Below are 14,652 nucleotides of genomic sequence, written 5' to 3' on the forward strand. Positions count from 1 at the left end.
AAATTGCTTTAGTTTGGAGAAACACATTTGAAATAAAAAAAAAAAAGTTACAAAATATTCATAATGCAATTCTGACCACAAATCTGGCCAGCTTTTATTGTTAAGAAAACCAGAAAGGAAATTATTTTAAAAAATGCTATTCTTCTCTTTCTGGTGGCTCCTATTATTTTACTCTACTTATTGTTGCTGCCATTATTACGCTCTTTGCTGAGCTCTGAAGCCAGGATCACAAATGTTTCACAGACGCTGATTCTTTGTCCTGCTGCCTAGTGAGGTGCCCTCTCCTGCCTGTGGTTCCCAGGTCTGCTTCCACACAGTTTTCCCAATGTCCATCAAAAACAAAACTTCTGAACATGGTTTGATGTATTCAAGTCCCTTGCAGTGATGTGACTGTGTAGCTGCATAAGACACCATGACTGCTACATCTTCTCAGTTCTCTACACTTCGTTGTTCCCTTAAGTGATGATCCTGGCAATTATCCGTATTGAACAATGGCATTGTCTTCTGAAATGACAAGGGACACCCTGAGCAATGGAGCCTAACACTGTGAGGGACAGGCAGGAGAGTAGCACTGCCTATTTTATGGCTGTTGCTACTGCCTGTGTAAGCTATCATCTGGTGCGCATCACTGTTTGAGGGTGATAACTGGGTATGTGCCTCCCGAGCCTCTGTGCTGCCTGAAAGGTCATTGGAGCCAGGGGAAAGCCCTGTTGACTGCAGAAGGCTTCAAGTCAGGCTCCCAATAGAGAATCAAGAGTGGAAAGCAGCCATCTGAGTCATTTTCAGAGAATGAGTTAAAATGTGCAAAAGCAGCAGGTAGAAATGAAATCGGGCTGATGGAAGTTGCTCTTGAGACCACTCGACCCCTGCAGCTTTGCATTAGTATGAAGCCACCTTCCCTTGGGAGAGGAGGAGGCCAAGGGAGGAAAAAGCTGAGAACAAAGAGGGAAGAGGAGAGACAGACTGAGAGACAAAGGCAGGAAGGGAACAGACACTCCAGGAGCAGTGGGGGGACCCTGGAAATCAGCAGGGTGGGAGTGGGAAAGGGCAGCCGTGCAGCAGCAGCACTGAAGACCACAAGGAGGGGATGTGGCAAGTGAAAACAATATCAGAAAAGGAAAATAGGACAATGAAATGCAGCAGGGGAGAAAAGAAAGAGCCTGGGGGACTAGGGTTGGCAGAGAAGTTGCCGGAGAAGAAACTGGAGCTGGGCAGCTGATTAGAGATAGCAAACAGGAGCGTGGAATAAGGGAAGAATGTACGAAAGGGGCAGAAGGAAACAAAAAAAGTGATGATAAGGCTCCAGAAGGAACTGGGTCATGGCAAGAAAAAAATAGCCAGAATGCTAAGTACAGAGCAGAAAGGATGGGAGTGGGAAAGGGGAGCAGAAGTAACAAAGGTGAGGCATCAGAAAAGTGAAACCGAAGGGACAGGAGAAGGGGGGAAGGTCCCAGAGTGAAAAACAATGATGAAAAGGGAAGGGAATGGTCGGGGGGGGGGGGGGCAGCTGTGAAGCCAAGGGGACAATAAATAAAAGAGTGAAAAACCAGCATAGAACAACATAGGAATGGTTTTGCAGAACACTTGCCTCATTTCTGCACCGTCACTGATACTCTTTTGGAGCCCTGTTTCTTCACAGTTCATCTGCCAGCACCTCACAGCACATCTATCCTGCTAAAAAGAAACTAAGGCAATGGTAGGCCTCTTCTCTAATCCAAGCTATACCATGTGTCCCACATCCACATGGTCACATCCAAATGGCTGTCTAGGGACAGCCCCTGGCACAAGCCATAACTTGTAACAGGCCTGGGCACTGTTTGGGAAAGTGCTAGCTGATGTGGGCCAAAACCACAACACAGCCATATGTGGAGGGTTGTGGGGAAGCGCCTTACAGCAGTGGCAATGCAGACTTGGTCACTTGGAACCTGGGTCTCTCACTTACTTTGAATGTGCTCCTCATCTCCCCCAGCATCTTTCACCAAGAGCTGGGGAGCAGGGTGGGACTGAGATCCCAATAAGCAAACTGGGACCTACCAGGCTAGATGCTGGCTCCATATGCCCTAGCTGTGTCTGCCTCATCAACCAACTTGTGTGTTGCACCAGGAGTTGTGCCAAAAGCCCAGGTATAAGTTGTCCTCTCTTGGTGGAAAATGAGAAGGGGAAAGAAAAAGACAAGAAAGTCCAGTGTATGAATGCATGAAGAACAGCTGTTGATAGAGGAGATGTCAAATTCAACATGGACTGAAAGCCAGATGCCCATTATTTGCTGCAGACTGAGCTTTCACTGCATAACCCTCAGGCTGTAGCATCTCTTGGTAGAATGAGAGGAAAATCCACCAGTGGAAAGGTAGGAAGATATGGAGAATGGATGATGAGGAGAGGAGGGAAACAGCACAGACCAGAAGGAAGAAAGTGGAGAAGGAGGATGAGGAGGTCTGGAAGAAGCACGGAGGGAACAGGACAGGTAGGGTAATGCAAGATTGTTACCATGCTCTGGACTCTAGGCTGTGAAGCCTAGATAGATGGTTGGATGAAACAGTTTGGAGTTATGACACCAGTCTTATATGAGAGGATGCACCTCTGAAAAGCCGTATGAAAAGGGGTGGGTGAATCCTTCTGCTCCACTGCTGCCTTCTGCATGACCAATGCAAGAAATATGTGCCCCACTCTGAGGACCTTTTCTGCCTGTCCCATCTTGCTTATCTTGCCAGCACTGCCTGCCTAGGGCTGCATTTTCCCAGGCCCTAGCCTGGAATGTGCTCCTCTCAGAATGGTCCCTTCCTGATGGCTTTGCAGATTTTGAGAGAATTAGAATGGTCTCCACCTCTGTCCCAAGGCTGCCTACTAACTGGGTCCTAGCGCATTCCAAGGTGAGACCTCTGCTTTCCACCAGATTCTCCTTCTTGCAAGACCCCTGCTTTGTGGCAAGTTCTTGCTCACATAGCTGAGGGAACATGAAAAATCTCCAGCAAGACTCAAGCATTGTGTGAGTCTACCCTCACCAGACACTGCAGCACCCAAGGGACACCTGAACACGCCAGAGCATCGGCCAGTTGACTAGGAGCGGTACCCGAAGGGTTGCAGCAAGACGCGCAGCATCTGCCCCCGGCCCTCATGTCCACTTCCCACGCGGAGTACACAGAGAGGAGGGAGTAAAGGGACCCCCGAGCACCCGTCAGCGGGGTGTCCCGCCCCGCGGGGCGGGCTGGGTGCCCCCACAGGGCGGTCCGCGGCGGGGCGGTACCCACGGGGCGGGGCGGGCTGCTCCGGGCCGAGCCCGCCCGGGTGCAGTCCCCGCTCCGTGCCGCGCCGCCGCGCAGTCCCCGCGCCGCTCCGTGGGCCGCCGGAGCCGCACGTCGGGCCGCCCTCCTCTTCCTCCCCACCGCCGCCGCCTCTCGCTATGAATGCACGCCGGGCCCTGCTCTCCGCCGCCTTGCTCGCCAGCCTCCTCTGGGATTTACCTTTCTGCCTCCCGGCTTCCCTCCCCACCGCCTCGGAGCTCGCCGCCTCTTCCAAAGGCGGACGGGGCCGCAGGGTGCCGCGGTCCCCACGGGAGAACCGCCCTCGGCAAGGCGGACACGCCGTGGGCCGGGCATTCCCACGGGCGGAACCCCATGAGTACATGCTGTCTCTGTTCAGGACTTACTCCATTGCAGAGAAACTGGGCATCAACGCCAGCTTTTTTCAGTCGTCCAAATCCGCCAACACCATCACTAGTTTTGTAGACAAGGGACTAGGTAAGTTCTGTCCCTTATCCTCCCTCATGCCCCTCACCGTCCCTCCGGGGCTACGTGCGCCCCTTTCCGCAGCGTTCTGCAGTACGAGGCTGCCGTCCCGCGGAGTCTGGCGCTGGGGAGGTGGGGAACGTGCTGCACCGGTCACTGGTGTTTTCTGCCCCCTCGGTATCGCAGAAAAGTGGATCTTTCGGTAAATCACAGCATCGCGTTGTTTTAGTTGAGGGCGAACCCGCGGTGCGGGTGTAGCGCCGCGAACTGTTCCGCAGAGCTACACCCGCACCTCGGCGGCCGTAAATGCTGCATGCGAGAAACACGCGTGTTCCTCCCCGAGTCGTCACAGGATGGTGGGAAACCCTCCCCAGCTTTGCAGACGCGTTTTGGGTGTAAATGCAACCTCGGGGGAGAAAAGAAAAAAATCGCTCTTCTGGTTTCTTTGAGTCTGTCGGAGAAAGGATCGCTCTTATCGCTGCGGCTGTAAGGCAAATAGAAAGTTCAAACTGACCGAGGGCAAACATTTGCTGCCTAAAGCTGCTCTCGCCTAGGGTCGCTTTATCGGGTTTACCTGGAAGAGCACTAGCCCTTTTGGAAGCACTGGGGCTGGGAGGCAGCCCGGAGCCCAGGTAAACGCCGGACTCGGGCTCCTGTGGGCAGCCCGGACCCGCCGTCTGCTTGGGGGCTGCATCCTGCATCCGCTGAGCAGGGGGAGGCTGGTCCGCAACAGTCCTGTCCATGACCGGCAGTGAGGCCGCTCTCCCGGGCCCGCGGAGGGGGGCAGAGGACAGGGGGGGCGGCGGAGCCCGGGACAGGCCGGGCCCCAGGCCTTGCCCCCACTCTCGCCGGGCAGCACTGGTACCGCGGGGCTCCCGGGACTCCCCTGGCGACCTGCAGCCCCTGCCGGAGTCCTGCTTTGTTTTTCTCTCGTTGTTTTATCGCTAGTACCGGGGTGACGGGTGCAGGTTTCTCTGCGATCCAGAGGAACATTTCCCTTCCCCTGTTTTTCTCTTATTTCTTTTTCATTACCCTGGTTTGTGAGCCATTAAGGACAGACTAATTAACAGGTTCCCAATGCGTGCTGTGCATTCTTCTCCCCCTCTCCCGAATCTGAAGACCCACCCCTCCGCCAGCCCCCCCCCCCCCCCTCCCGCCCCCCGCGAGACCCTGCACGTGTACCTGCCGGCGGCTAGCAGCGACTTCCCCCCGGGACCCAGAGAGTTGGGCACGCCGACCTCCCCTCTTCCAGCAGTTTTAGAGCAAAACGCAGGGCCGGGAAAACCTCACGGCTCCCCCTAACTCCAGGAGCCGCTCGCTACCCTAACCGAACCCTAACCCCCCCCCGTCCGCCTTCCCCCCCCCATCCAGAGCTTTCTTTCTCCTCTTCGGACCCACTGCCCCACGGCCATTCCCGGCCCGGGCCGCTCCTCGCCGAGGAGGGAGCGCTGCTGGGCTCTCTTCCCCCCCACCCCGGTGCCCGTCGCGCCCCTAGGGGCTCGGGAGGATGCGCGGAAGCGCCCGCAGTGGGTGCTCACGGTCGGGAGCTCCCCGGGAGCAGAGGGGACACGGGGGTTCGCTTTCCGCTGTGGCCGTGTGGAGGTTGTTTGTCGTCGCTGTTAAACGAAGGGGTGGGGTAAGAGGTCTCGCTTTCTAGAAACAGGGTTTGCAAAGTTCAGCGGTCAGAAGGAGCTGGCCCGCGTTCTCCGCCGGAAAGGAAACGGGGTGCTAATTCTGCGAGCCGCGGGGAACTAGAGCCGTGCTCAAGATCATCTTATTCTTGATAACGAGAAGAAAGACAGTTAATTTAACAAATTTAGCTCATCTCGCTGCATGGGAGATTCTACTCCGGGGGAAGTGATTTGCTAACAGAAGTCCTGGTTTGATTAAGGAAAAGCCTCACTTTTCCCCATTGATTTTGATTTGATGTGTCACAGGCTGTGACCTTCTGCTGGACCTTCTGAGTGTTGCTTAGCATCGAGCCACTGATTGGAGTATTTCAACTCAGTGATCTAATTGAGTGTTCATGTCATAACATATCAAATATTGTCTAGTCTCCCATAATGAAGCGGACCAGCCAATGGCACATCACCAAAAAACTTCAAGAGAGCTTCCGTTCCTCTGAAGTGGTAGCTATTTTACTGCCCACCTCCCCGTGGGCTCCTAGCCCAGTTAATTGGCGAGCTGGAGTAGTGCTGATGATGAACAGTCTTTGCTCAGGGAAAGCGGGAAAGGGGAGGGGGAGTTTCTGTCAATTAATTTGCAGACAATATAGCCGACCAAATTAACCCAATTAGATGGGCTGCTCTTTACCTAAGCGGCAGGACCGGGGGAGGCGGCGGTGGACTTCTCTCCTGCCCTGTCCGCACGGCATCCTTCAGAGCAGGATTTCGGGGAAAGAAGCACGGAGCAGCTTTTAGTCCTGCCTGACGAGAAATACCCTTCCCGCAGGGCATGGGCTGCTGTGCGTGTCTGTGGGAGCATCCCGCGGGACAGGTAACGCGGTGTAGCCTTCTGTCCGTAATGTCCCCGGGACAGCCTGGCCCAGTGCCCTCGGCGGCGGAGCGTGCGGGCACCGGCACCAGCACCAGCCAGGCACCCCTCCTCCCCGCCGCTCCTTGCTTTCCTTCACGCTTAAAGCTAGGAAGATCGCTTTCAGGGCAGCTCGAGGGGGAGAAAAGCCTCACTACCGCGTTATATATATATATATATATATTTCCCCACACCCCCCATGGGTAGAAAAAGGGAGCAGAAAGGGGGAAAGGATTTGTGATTCCCACTTCTGCACCCCCTCCCGCCCCCCACTCGCTTCCCCTTGTTACGGTCGCAAGATCAGACAGGACCTAGCTGAATGTAGGAAAATTACTGTTGGCACATGAAGTAACTCATTAAAACGCAGATGGTGCTCTCGCTGGCCTCAGGACCCCCAGCATTGGAGCTCCACAGTAAGGCAGGACAATTAGGAGCTGCAAGGACTCCACCAGGCAGGGGGGGAGAAAATAGAGAGCGGGAGAAGGGACCTATAAACAAGCAAATCCACAGCTAACAAGAAACACGGCACGACTCGTGACAAACCAAAACCTAAAAAAGAAATAGCCTGGGTGCGAGGAGCGCGATTTTCAAAAGGATCTCCCGTGGGAAGCGGATGCGTCAAGGCCCTTTGCCCTCCGCATCTGCGGAGCTGCCCGCCGCCGCGGTACCGCACCCGGCTCCTGTGTGCAGAGCTTTAAGCTCCGCACCCAAGGGATGAGGAATTCGAAATGGGTCTAGACCGTCTCCTTTTTCCTTCCCCGTTTTCTTTGTGTCGTTTCGTGTTGCAGTCGAGAGGCAGCTGGTTCAGACGGGCAAGGGTCCGGCCGCTGTTATTTCCCTCTTGCCATTAGGGTCTGGAGGGATTGAGGACAGGAGGGCAGGACGAAAGAGGGATCCTGTGTGCAGAAGCTGGGAACTGCCCGGCTGTGCATGTGTCAGAGGAAAAGAGAGTAAATCCCATTTGAAGTTCATCTAGTACAACATATTTATGCAAAACAGCGAGTTTCTGGGTGGACCGAAAGCTGCAATGCAGTATAATCTGCGCAGCGCCTTTGCCCAGGCAGTGTTGTCGTTGGCAGAAGGAAAATGAAATATAAGCAGGGAAGTATTTTAATGGGGAAGGAGGGAATTCACAACTGTTAATTATTTGGTGACCTTGTATTCGATTTGTTTGAGCCTCTTATAAAAACACTAATGCAGACCAGACGGCCGAAGCGCGGCGGCGAGCAGCAGCTTCTCATCCCCGCCAGGCGCCCGGGGAAAGACCTAGTGGCCCTCCCCGGCCCAGCGGAGCTTCCGCGCCCGCGGAGCCGGCAGCGCGGGGCAGGCGGCGGGGAGAGTGGGCTGTGGCTCCGCGCTGCTGCGCCGGGAGGACCTTGAGAGTCTTTGGGGTTTCATTCCCCGCGCTGCGGGAGCTGCGGGAGGGAGCGGAGAAGCGCGGAAGAAACGGGAGCCGCGGCACCTCGTCTCTCCCCTTTCAATACCCGGGTTTTCGGAAGGGGGTGGGGTGTGGTTATTATTTTGTTTGGGTTCTTTTGTGCGGGGGTTGCACAGCGGGGAGGGCGGTCAGGAACAGGCAGAGCGCTGGGAGACGCAGCCCGCGGAGCTCGGCAGAGCTGTGCGCGGGCGCGGAGCCGATCTGCTAACGGGAAGGACTCATTAAAGCCTCTTAAGCTATTGCGGTGGCTCTTTTGGGAGCCGATCCTGATTTTTTAATTTGACTTTTTAAATCCAGAAGCCCCTCTGAAGGGCTTGCTGAAATATCGCGTTTGATTTTTTATTAGCAGTATTTAATTTTGGTTTTGGTTGTTTGGTTTTGGGACGGTAGGACCGAGCTTTCCCCTTAGCAGTTGTTTAGCTTCAGCCGCCCCTGGGGCGATGCTGTGCAGCAGCCTGTGCTGATACCGACCGGGAGCCAAGCAGCTGCCCTGAGCCAGCCCGGCCCTGGACATTCTCCTCCGTCCGTGTTCTCCTCCTTGCTTCTTAGTCCTATAGAAAAAGAAAAGCAGCTAATCACAGAAATGCTTCTTTCCTTGCGATTTCGGTTCAGGTGGGAACTGAGGTTGAGCGTTCTTCCGTGCACGAAATCTTGTTTATGAGCCAAAGGGGACGTTTCAGTCCTTGGTAGTTGTGGCTAGATCTGCGTGTTATGTTGCTGTATTCCACACACGTCGCTCAGAAATATCCTCCAAAGCGTCCCCTCACTCCATTTCTTAGCTCCGAGGGCTGGGAATATCCAGTCCGATTTTCTCAATAAGAATAATTTTGGAGGTATGATTTCTCCTGTATCGAAATATTTCGGATAGTGAAACCGCGCAAACGGGGAAAGAGAAGACGACTCGGTTAATACCTGCTAAAGCAGGTAGAATATCTCTAGGGAAGCCCCTCTCCGCCTCGGCGTACCCCTCGAAGGGATAAGGACAGATGAGGGGCCCGGAGCCCCACGGAATTCCCCGGGGGTGTTGCCACGGTTCCTCTGCACCCGAGGACAGAGCGTCGTTTGGGGGTACCGGGGAAGAGGCGGGAAGAAGCGGCCGTAGGAGGCAATGGGACAGGGACAAAGGCAGGCAGCCTTCGGCGCAGGGACGGGGAAGCGGTGATCAAAGGTGTATCGCAGTCAGGTGCCTCTCCGCTCCGTCGGGAAAAAGAATTTAGAGCAAAAGAAAATAATGATGGAAGCAGCCCTCCACCAGCCCGCTGGGGTTTTGGCAGGGTTGGGAAGGCGTCCGAGGAAGGTGTGGTCTTTCCCGGTTACTCGATAGGGAGGCGAACGAAACATTTAAATCTAATCACTCTGTGTAATAAAAAACCGCGGCGAGGCAGGCGCTGGGAGATGCGGAACTGAAACAAGGATAAATGCCACACATGAAGAGTCTGTCCCCCGCTTCCACAGCTCGGGTAATGCTCCGAAATAGATACCTGCCAACCCTGCGACTCTGCAGACAACGTGTGGGCAGCCCCTCGCAGTTAGCGGGGATATATGTTTTAATTTCCAGATTATTGTTGAGCGAGCGCCTGCGAAGGGTCTTTAAACTGAAAATGTGTTTTTGGTTTGCGAGTTTAAATATGGCTTGAAAAAGAATTTGGGAATGGGAAAATTCTTCTTCAATGTGGTTGGGTATAATTTGCAGTGATGTAAAGTTAAGATCTGAGCCCTGATGAATTGGCAGGGAGCCCAGTACCTGATCTGCCATGAAAAGGGAAACTTCGTGTAGCCTTCGTTAACTCCCCCTCGCCTCAAAGCCCCGGCTGCCAGCGAGAAACCGAGCCCGGGCAGCGGGAGAGGCTTCGCACAGGGAAACGTACCAGCCAAGCCATTCATTTACCGTGGAGATGATAAACCCGCCGCCACCGCGCAGCGGAGGGAAGCGGGGGGGAGAAGGCGAGAGGCGGAGGAAGGGGGAGCCTCTGCTCGGCTTGGCCCGGCTCTGCCCGGGTTGCGCAGGGCTCGCTGGCTACCCGGACGCTTTTGGAAGGGCAGAGCGGAGCAGGGCTGCCCTCGTCATCCACCGCTGACACACGCTGAAATTCCAGATAGATATACCCCCTCCTTCTCCCGCTCCGTCCAACTCCCAGTATTTTAGCTTCTCCCGAAAAAAAATAAACAACGGAGAGTCGAAATGAAACTAACGTTCATCTAAATTAACGTTACAAATATAAGCACACCTCACTGGTGCATTTCCCGCAATATGCCTTTCCTCAGCCAGGATGGATGTGACATGATTTTGCTGCTCTCTGAGTATTTCGGTAACGGAAATAACTGTAATGACAGCATCAATCGGCCCGACAGAAAGGCAGATCTCGAACTGGCTGTGATAAGCCCCGGGTTTCACCCCAGCCGCTCCTTGGATCTAAAGCAAAACTGAAGAGGACAAGCCCCCATGCATGTGTGCTCGTCTCACGGAGAGGAGGGAACAGCCCGGATATCACCACGCTGCCGCCGCTGCCGTTCTTTGTATGCCGGGAGAGCGGCAGTTTGGCTGGAACAAAGGGTTCCCAAACCAGACCGGGCTTTCTCCGGCTTGCGGAGCTCCGGAGGTACCGTTTTCCTTCCCCGCCCTCCGCTGCTTTTCCCACCCTCTCGACCGCGCTGGGAGCGAGCCAGTACTGGTTTAGGATTATGTATTCATCTGGAATTATTAAGTTACAAGAGTGAATAAATAGCTTTTATCTGATCGGATTCAAAGCTGCTTATTTGAAACAACCGGCAGCCCTGCCCCTTTTTCGGAGAGAGGAGAGGGAGCCGGCAGCTGCAGTGGGAGTTTTCCAGCGCAGAGTCGAGCTGCCTGAACCCAGCCTGGGGACCCGCTTGCCCGGGGTCACATTTCTCTGCCATTCTGCTGTGTCCCCAGCGTGCCATGCCACCGAGCCAGCCGGAGTCGTCGTGCGAATCTTTCAACCTTCGCCAAGCTGGAGATTCGTAGGATGCTGCTCGAGAGCGCGTTGTAGGCGCAACCCCTGAGCAAGCCCTTGGCACCCGCAGGACTGGAGCTGGTTCTTTCCGTCCCCCCTCTCCCAGCCTTCCTTTCCGACGCATGACAGGGGGCTGCAGATCCTTTATAAACCGCTTCAGCAGCGGGGACCCAGGGGAGTTCAGCGTCTCCCCGCCTCCCTCACTTCTAACCCTCACGCCAAGATGTCACTCCCGAAGGGGCCGCCTCACAGCCACCCGCCTGTGTGGGGGTTCCCCGGGGGTGGGGAGCTTGCTGCTACCTCTGTGTCCCCCTGTCCCCCGGAAAGGGCTGTCCTTTCTTTCCCCGAAAGCTTGGGCGGCAGGACAGTGACCCTGCTCCTGCACCCTGGCAGGAATGCAGGGTCCCCACGGCCGGGGCACAGGCAGGGAGTAGGATGGAGAGGAGAGGAGAGGAGGAGTGGTGTCTGCCCCGGAGGGACAGTGGGCTGGAGGCAGCGCTAGCCCACCTCCACCGCATCGCGACAGAAAGAACCAAAGCGGGCGAGCATCGTTCTTTGAAACCAAGCCTGACACCCCCCGTCTCTCTCCAGAAAAGAGATGACTTAAAAGTGGAGCTGTGCGCAGGCTCGGCTCTGCCCACACTACAAAGCCGGGTATAGACTCTGATCTTGTTTCTTCGACGGTCGCTGGAGCCGTTGGAGGAAGGCGGGATGCAACTCGAGGGTCCAAGAGACCCGTCTGCACCATGTCGGATGCCCGGGCATCTTACAGACGCTGGGCACAAAGAAAAAAAAAAGGCGAGGAGAAGGAAGAAGGTGACCCGAACGTTCTTGCCCGAGGGATGCACATCCCCTCTTTCTGAATCCCTCAGTCCTGCCCCGGACCCCCTCGAAGGAGGCAATGGCTCCAGAGCTCTTCTGAACTCTCGGATCCACCTCTTGCAACCCAGCTCCCCGGCCTACTGGCCCAAGCATGTGCAAGGGGGAAAACACCCTCAAATCCACAAGCGACCCATGGGCCAAGCCCTGCTTCATCCTTGCAGCGCTGCCGAGACCGTCAAGCTCTTTTGGGCAGCTCTCGCTGGATTTCATTTTTCTTTCCAGCAGCTCGATAGAGCAGCTGCTGTCGTCACCTGCGGCTGTGACGACATCTTTCGGGTTGTATGTTTCTTACAGACTCCCTCCGCACGCCCGCGGCAGGGATGAACGGCCGGCGGGCTGCCTCTCTCTCCCGGCTCTGCGCTTTTCTCCGGGGAAGGAAATCGCCGATCCAGAGGTGGGAGGCGGGGGCCGGGATGATGCAGGCCCGGGATGCCTGGAGGGTCTAACCCATTTTCAGGACCGGGTGTCGGAGGGGGTGCTCCGACCACTCCGGGTCCCTCCGAAAGGCTCCGGCTCCTCTTCCGAACCGACGCTCCGGGGCGATGCGGGGGCCACGATCATGCTCCGGCCTCCTCGCCCCGCGGACAGAGCAAGGGTGCGGGACCCGACGGGCCGGGGGTGCCCGGTGTGGCAGGGTCCGGGGGAGCTGCGCGGGCAGGGGGTTGTGCTCGGCCGGCGGACGGGCTCTCCCTTGGGTCCTGTGGCCTGGCTGCAGGGCAGGTCTTTTGCCCAGCAATTCCCCCTGCCCTGCTGCACTCCACGCTCCATCTCCCTCTTGGCGTGTGGGGGAACGCAGCGGATTTTCGAGCATGCTAATCTGCTCTGAAGCACATTAATCTGCACTGATTTTTACATTGCCGTGGCGCGTCTGAAGGTCTTTGTTTGCATAAATCATCCCCCTGTTCCTCCTGCCCCGCAGAAGGTTCCCCCAGATATGTCAGGTAGAAACGAAATTGTGCAATACAGTGATTAAAATCGCAATGACCATTGATATCAATAAATAACAGAGGGTTTTAGTCTCCGTTTCTACCCCTGGAGCGGGCTGAGCTTGGAAAAGCGGCCATAGACTGCTGAACAGAGGCTCCAGTGACACTTTTACTATTGAGATCTACACAAGCTTTACTAGCTTCTGGGGAAACCCAGGGGCTTTGGGAATTCTTGTATTTGCTGGGTTGTAAACATTTTATTGGAAAGCAGCTCAGGGTAATCTGGTTTGCATTCTGCGCTGCACTGCGTACACCAATGTGTCAAAAAAGAAGTCCAGGTTTTTATCTTGGACAAGAATATATATCTGTATATATATGTGTGTGTATGTGAGTAATGTAAACAAGCATACAAATACTGACGGTCCCACACTGGTGGTGGGGCTGATGGGCAGATGTGCGTGGAGCAGGAGCTGCCTCTGGTGTGGGTGAATGGTCTTACATCTGATGCGGGTCCTTCTATATCTCCTCTCTCTTCCATCTTCCTTTTCGTCTTCTCCTTCATTATTCCTCTTCTCATTTTTCTCCTCCCTCCTTCCTCTTTTTCTTTCTTCTTGTTCTCAGTGCTCTTGTTCTCCTTCCTTCTTCCAGTTTCTTCTTCCTCCTTTCTTCTTCTCATTTTTTTTTCTCTTGACTCTTCCATCTCCTTCTTCTTTTTTTCCGAATTCCTCCTTCTCTTCCTTCTTTCTCCTTTTCCCCTCCCTCCCCCAGGATCGACTCAGCCCCGGCTCCCGGTGGAGGCCCGGGTCCCGGGCTGCAGCGGGCCCGGCGGGTGGCCGGGGGGTTGGCGGGCAGGAGCTGCCCTCGGAGACCTCTCGGCAGATCCCCCCTGAGCGCAACTGACTGTAATTATTTTTTATCTCGCAGACGATCTCTCGCCCGCTCCCTTGAGGCGGCAGCAGTATGTGTTTGATGTATCGACCCTCTCGGAGACGGAGGAGCTGGTGGGGGCCGAGCTGCGGCTCTTCCGCCGGGCCTCCCGCGCCCGCCCGCCGCCCGCCGCCCCGTTACTCATGCAGCTCTTCCCCTGCCTGTCTCCGCGGCCTCTGGACTCACGCGTCCTGGACCCGCGGGCGGCCGCGGAAGCCGACTGGGAGGTCTTCGACGTGCGGCAGGGCCTGCGGGAGCAGCGGCCGTCGAAGCGGCTGTGCCTGGAGCTGCGGGCCTCAGCGGGCCGCGGGCCGCCGCGCTGGCTGGACCTGCGGGCCCTGGGCTTCGGGCGCCGGCCGCGACCGCCGCAGGAGCGGGCGCTGCTGGTGGTCTTCACCCGCGCCCGGCGGCGGAGCCTGCTTGGGGAGCTGCGAGCCGAGCTGGGCTCACCGCCGCCGCCGCCGCCTGCTGCCCGCCGGCCGCCGCCCCGGCGCCAGCGGCGCACCGCCTTCGCCAGCCGGCACGGGAAGCGGCACGGCAAGAAGTCCCGCCTGCGCTGCAGCAAGAAGCCGCTGCACGTCAACTTCAAGGAGCTGGGCTGGGACGACTGGATTATCGCCCCGCTGGAGTACGAGGCCCACCACTGCGAGGGGGTCTGCGACTTCCCACTGCGCTCCCACCTGGAGCCCACGAACCACGCCATCATTCAGACCCTCATGAACTCCATGGACCCCAGCTCCACACCGCCCAGCTGCTGCGTCCCCACTAAATTGACTCCCATCAGCATCCTCTACATCGACGCGGGCAACAACGTGGTGTACAAGCAGTACGAGGACATGGTGGTGGAGTCCTGCGGCTGCAGGTAGCTGGCGGGACACCCCTCGGGGCTGCGTCTGGCGGAGAAGCGCCGGCGGTGGCGAGCGGGGACGGCCCGCGCCCGCCCGGAGCGGGCTCGGCGCGTAGGGGAGGGGCGGGCGCCGGGTCCCGCGGTGGCGGCGAGCGTCGGGCAGCGCCTGCCCTTGACTATCGTGCGGGGAAGGGAGAGAGGGCAGGGCAGGCGGCCAGGCCCCGCCGGGTCCCTTCCCCTCTTCCCCCCTCTCTTCCTCCCTCCCTCCCTCCCTCTCCCGGGGTTTATCTGGCGATCTGTCCTCTTCCCTCTAAAGGTGAAGGCAATTTAACAAGTACAAAAAGAGTCGGGGGAGGGAGAGGGAGCAGACCGAGCCCTCTCTCTGAAGTTGCTCTGAAGA

General features: G+C 56.6%; 1 protein-coding gene across 1 annotated transcript; it reads left to right on the forward strand.

Moving 5' to 3' along the window:
- Positions 1-3,371: 3,371 nt before the first annotated feature.
- On the forward strand, positions 3,372-14,367 carry GDF6 (growth differentiation factor 6). The gene is made up of 2 exons (XM_034070038.1): positions 3,372-3,737; positions 13,403-14,367. Exons 1-2 carry the CDS (start codon positions 3,401-3,403, stop codon positions 14,269-14,271), a joined length of 1,206 nt encoding a protein of 401 aa, XP_033925929.1. The 5' UTR covers positions 3,372-3,400; the 3' UTR covers positions 14,272-14,367.
- Positions 14,368-14,652: the final 285 nt, after the last annotated feature.

Source organism: Melopsittacus undulatus, chromosome 1 (genome assembly GCF_012275295.1).
Source record: "Melopsittacus undulatus isolate bMelUnd1 chromosome 1, bMelUnd1.mat.Z, whole genome shotgun sequence".
Taxonomy (NCBI): domain Eukaryota; kingdom Metazoa; phylum Chordata; class Aves; order Psittaciformes; family Psittaculidae; genus Melopsittacus; species Melopsittacus undulatus.

Bases quoted from the DNA above. Each gene is read 5' to 3' on its own strand.
- GDF6 (XM_034070038.1), top strand. From the start codon at position 3,401: ATGAATGCACGCCGGGCCCTGCTCTCCGCCGCCTTGCTCGCCAGCCTC. The intron at 3,738-13,402 runs GTAAGTTCTGTC...TTTATCTCGCAG, and splicing joins TTTTGTAGACAAGGGACTAG to ACGATCTCTCGCCCGCTCCC.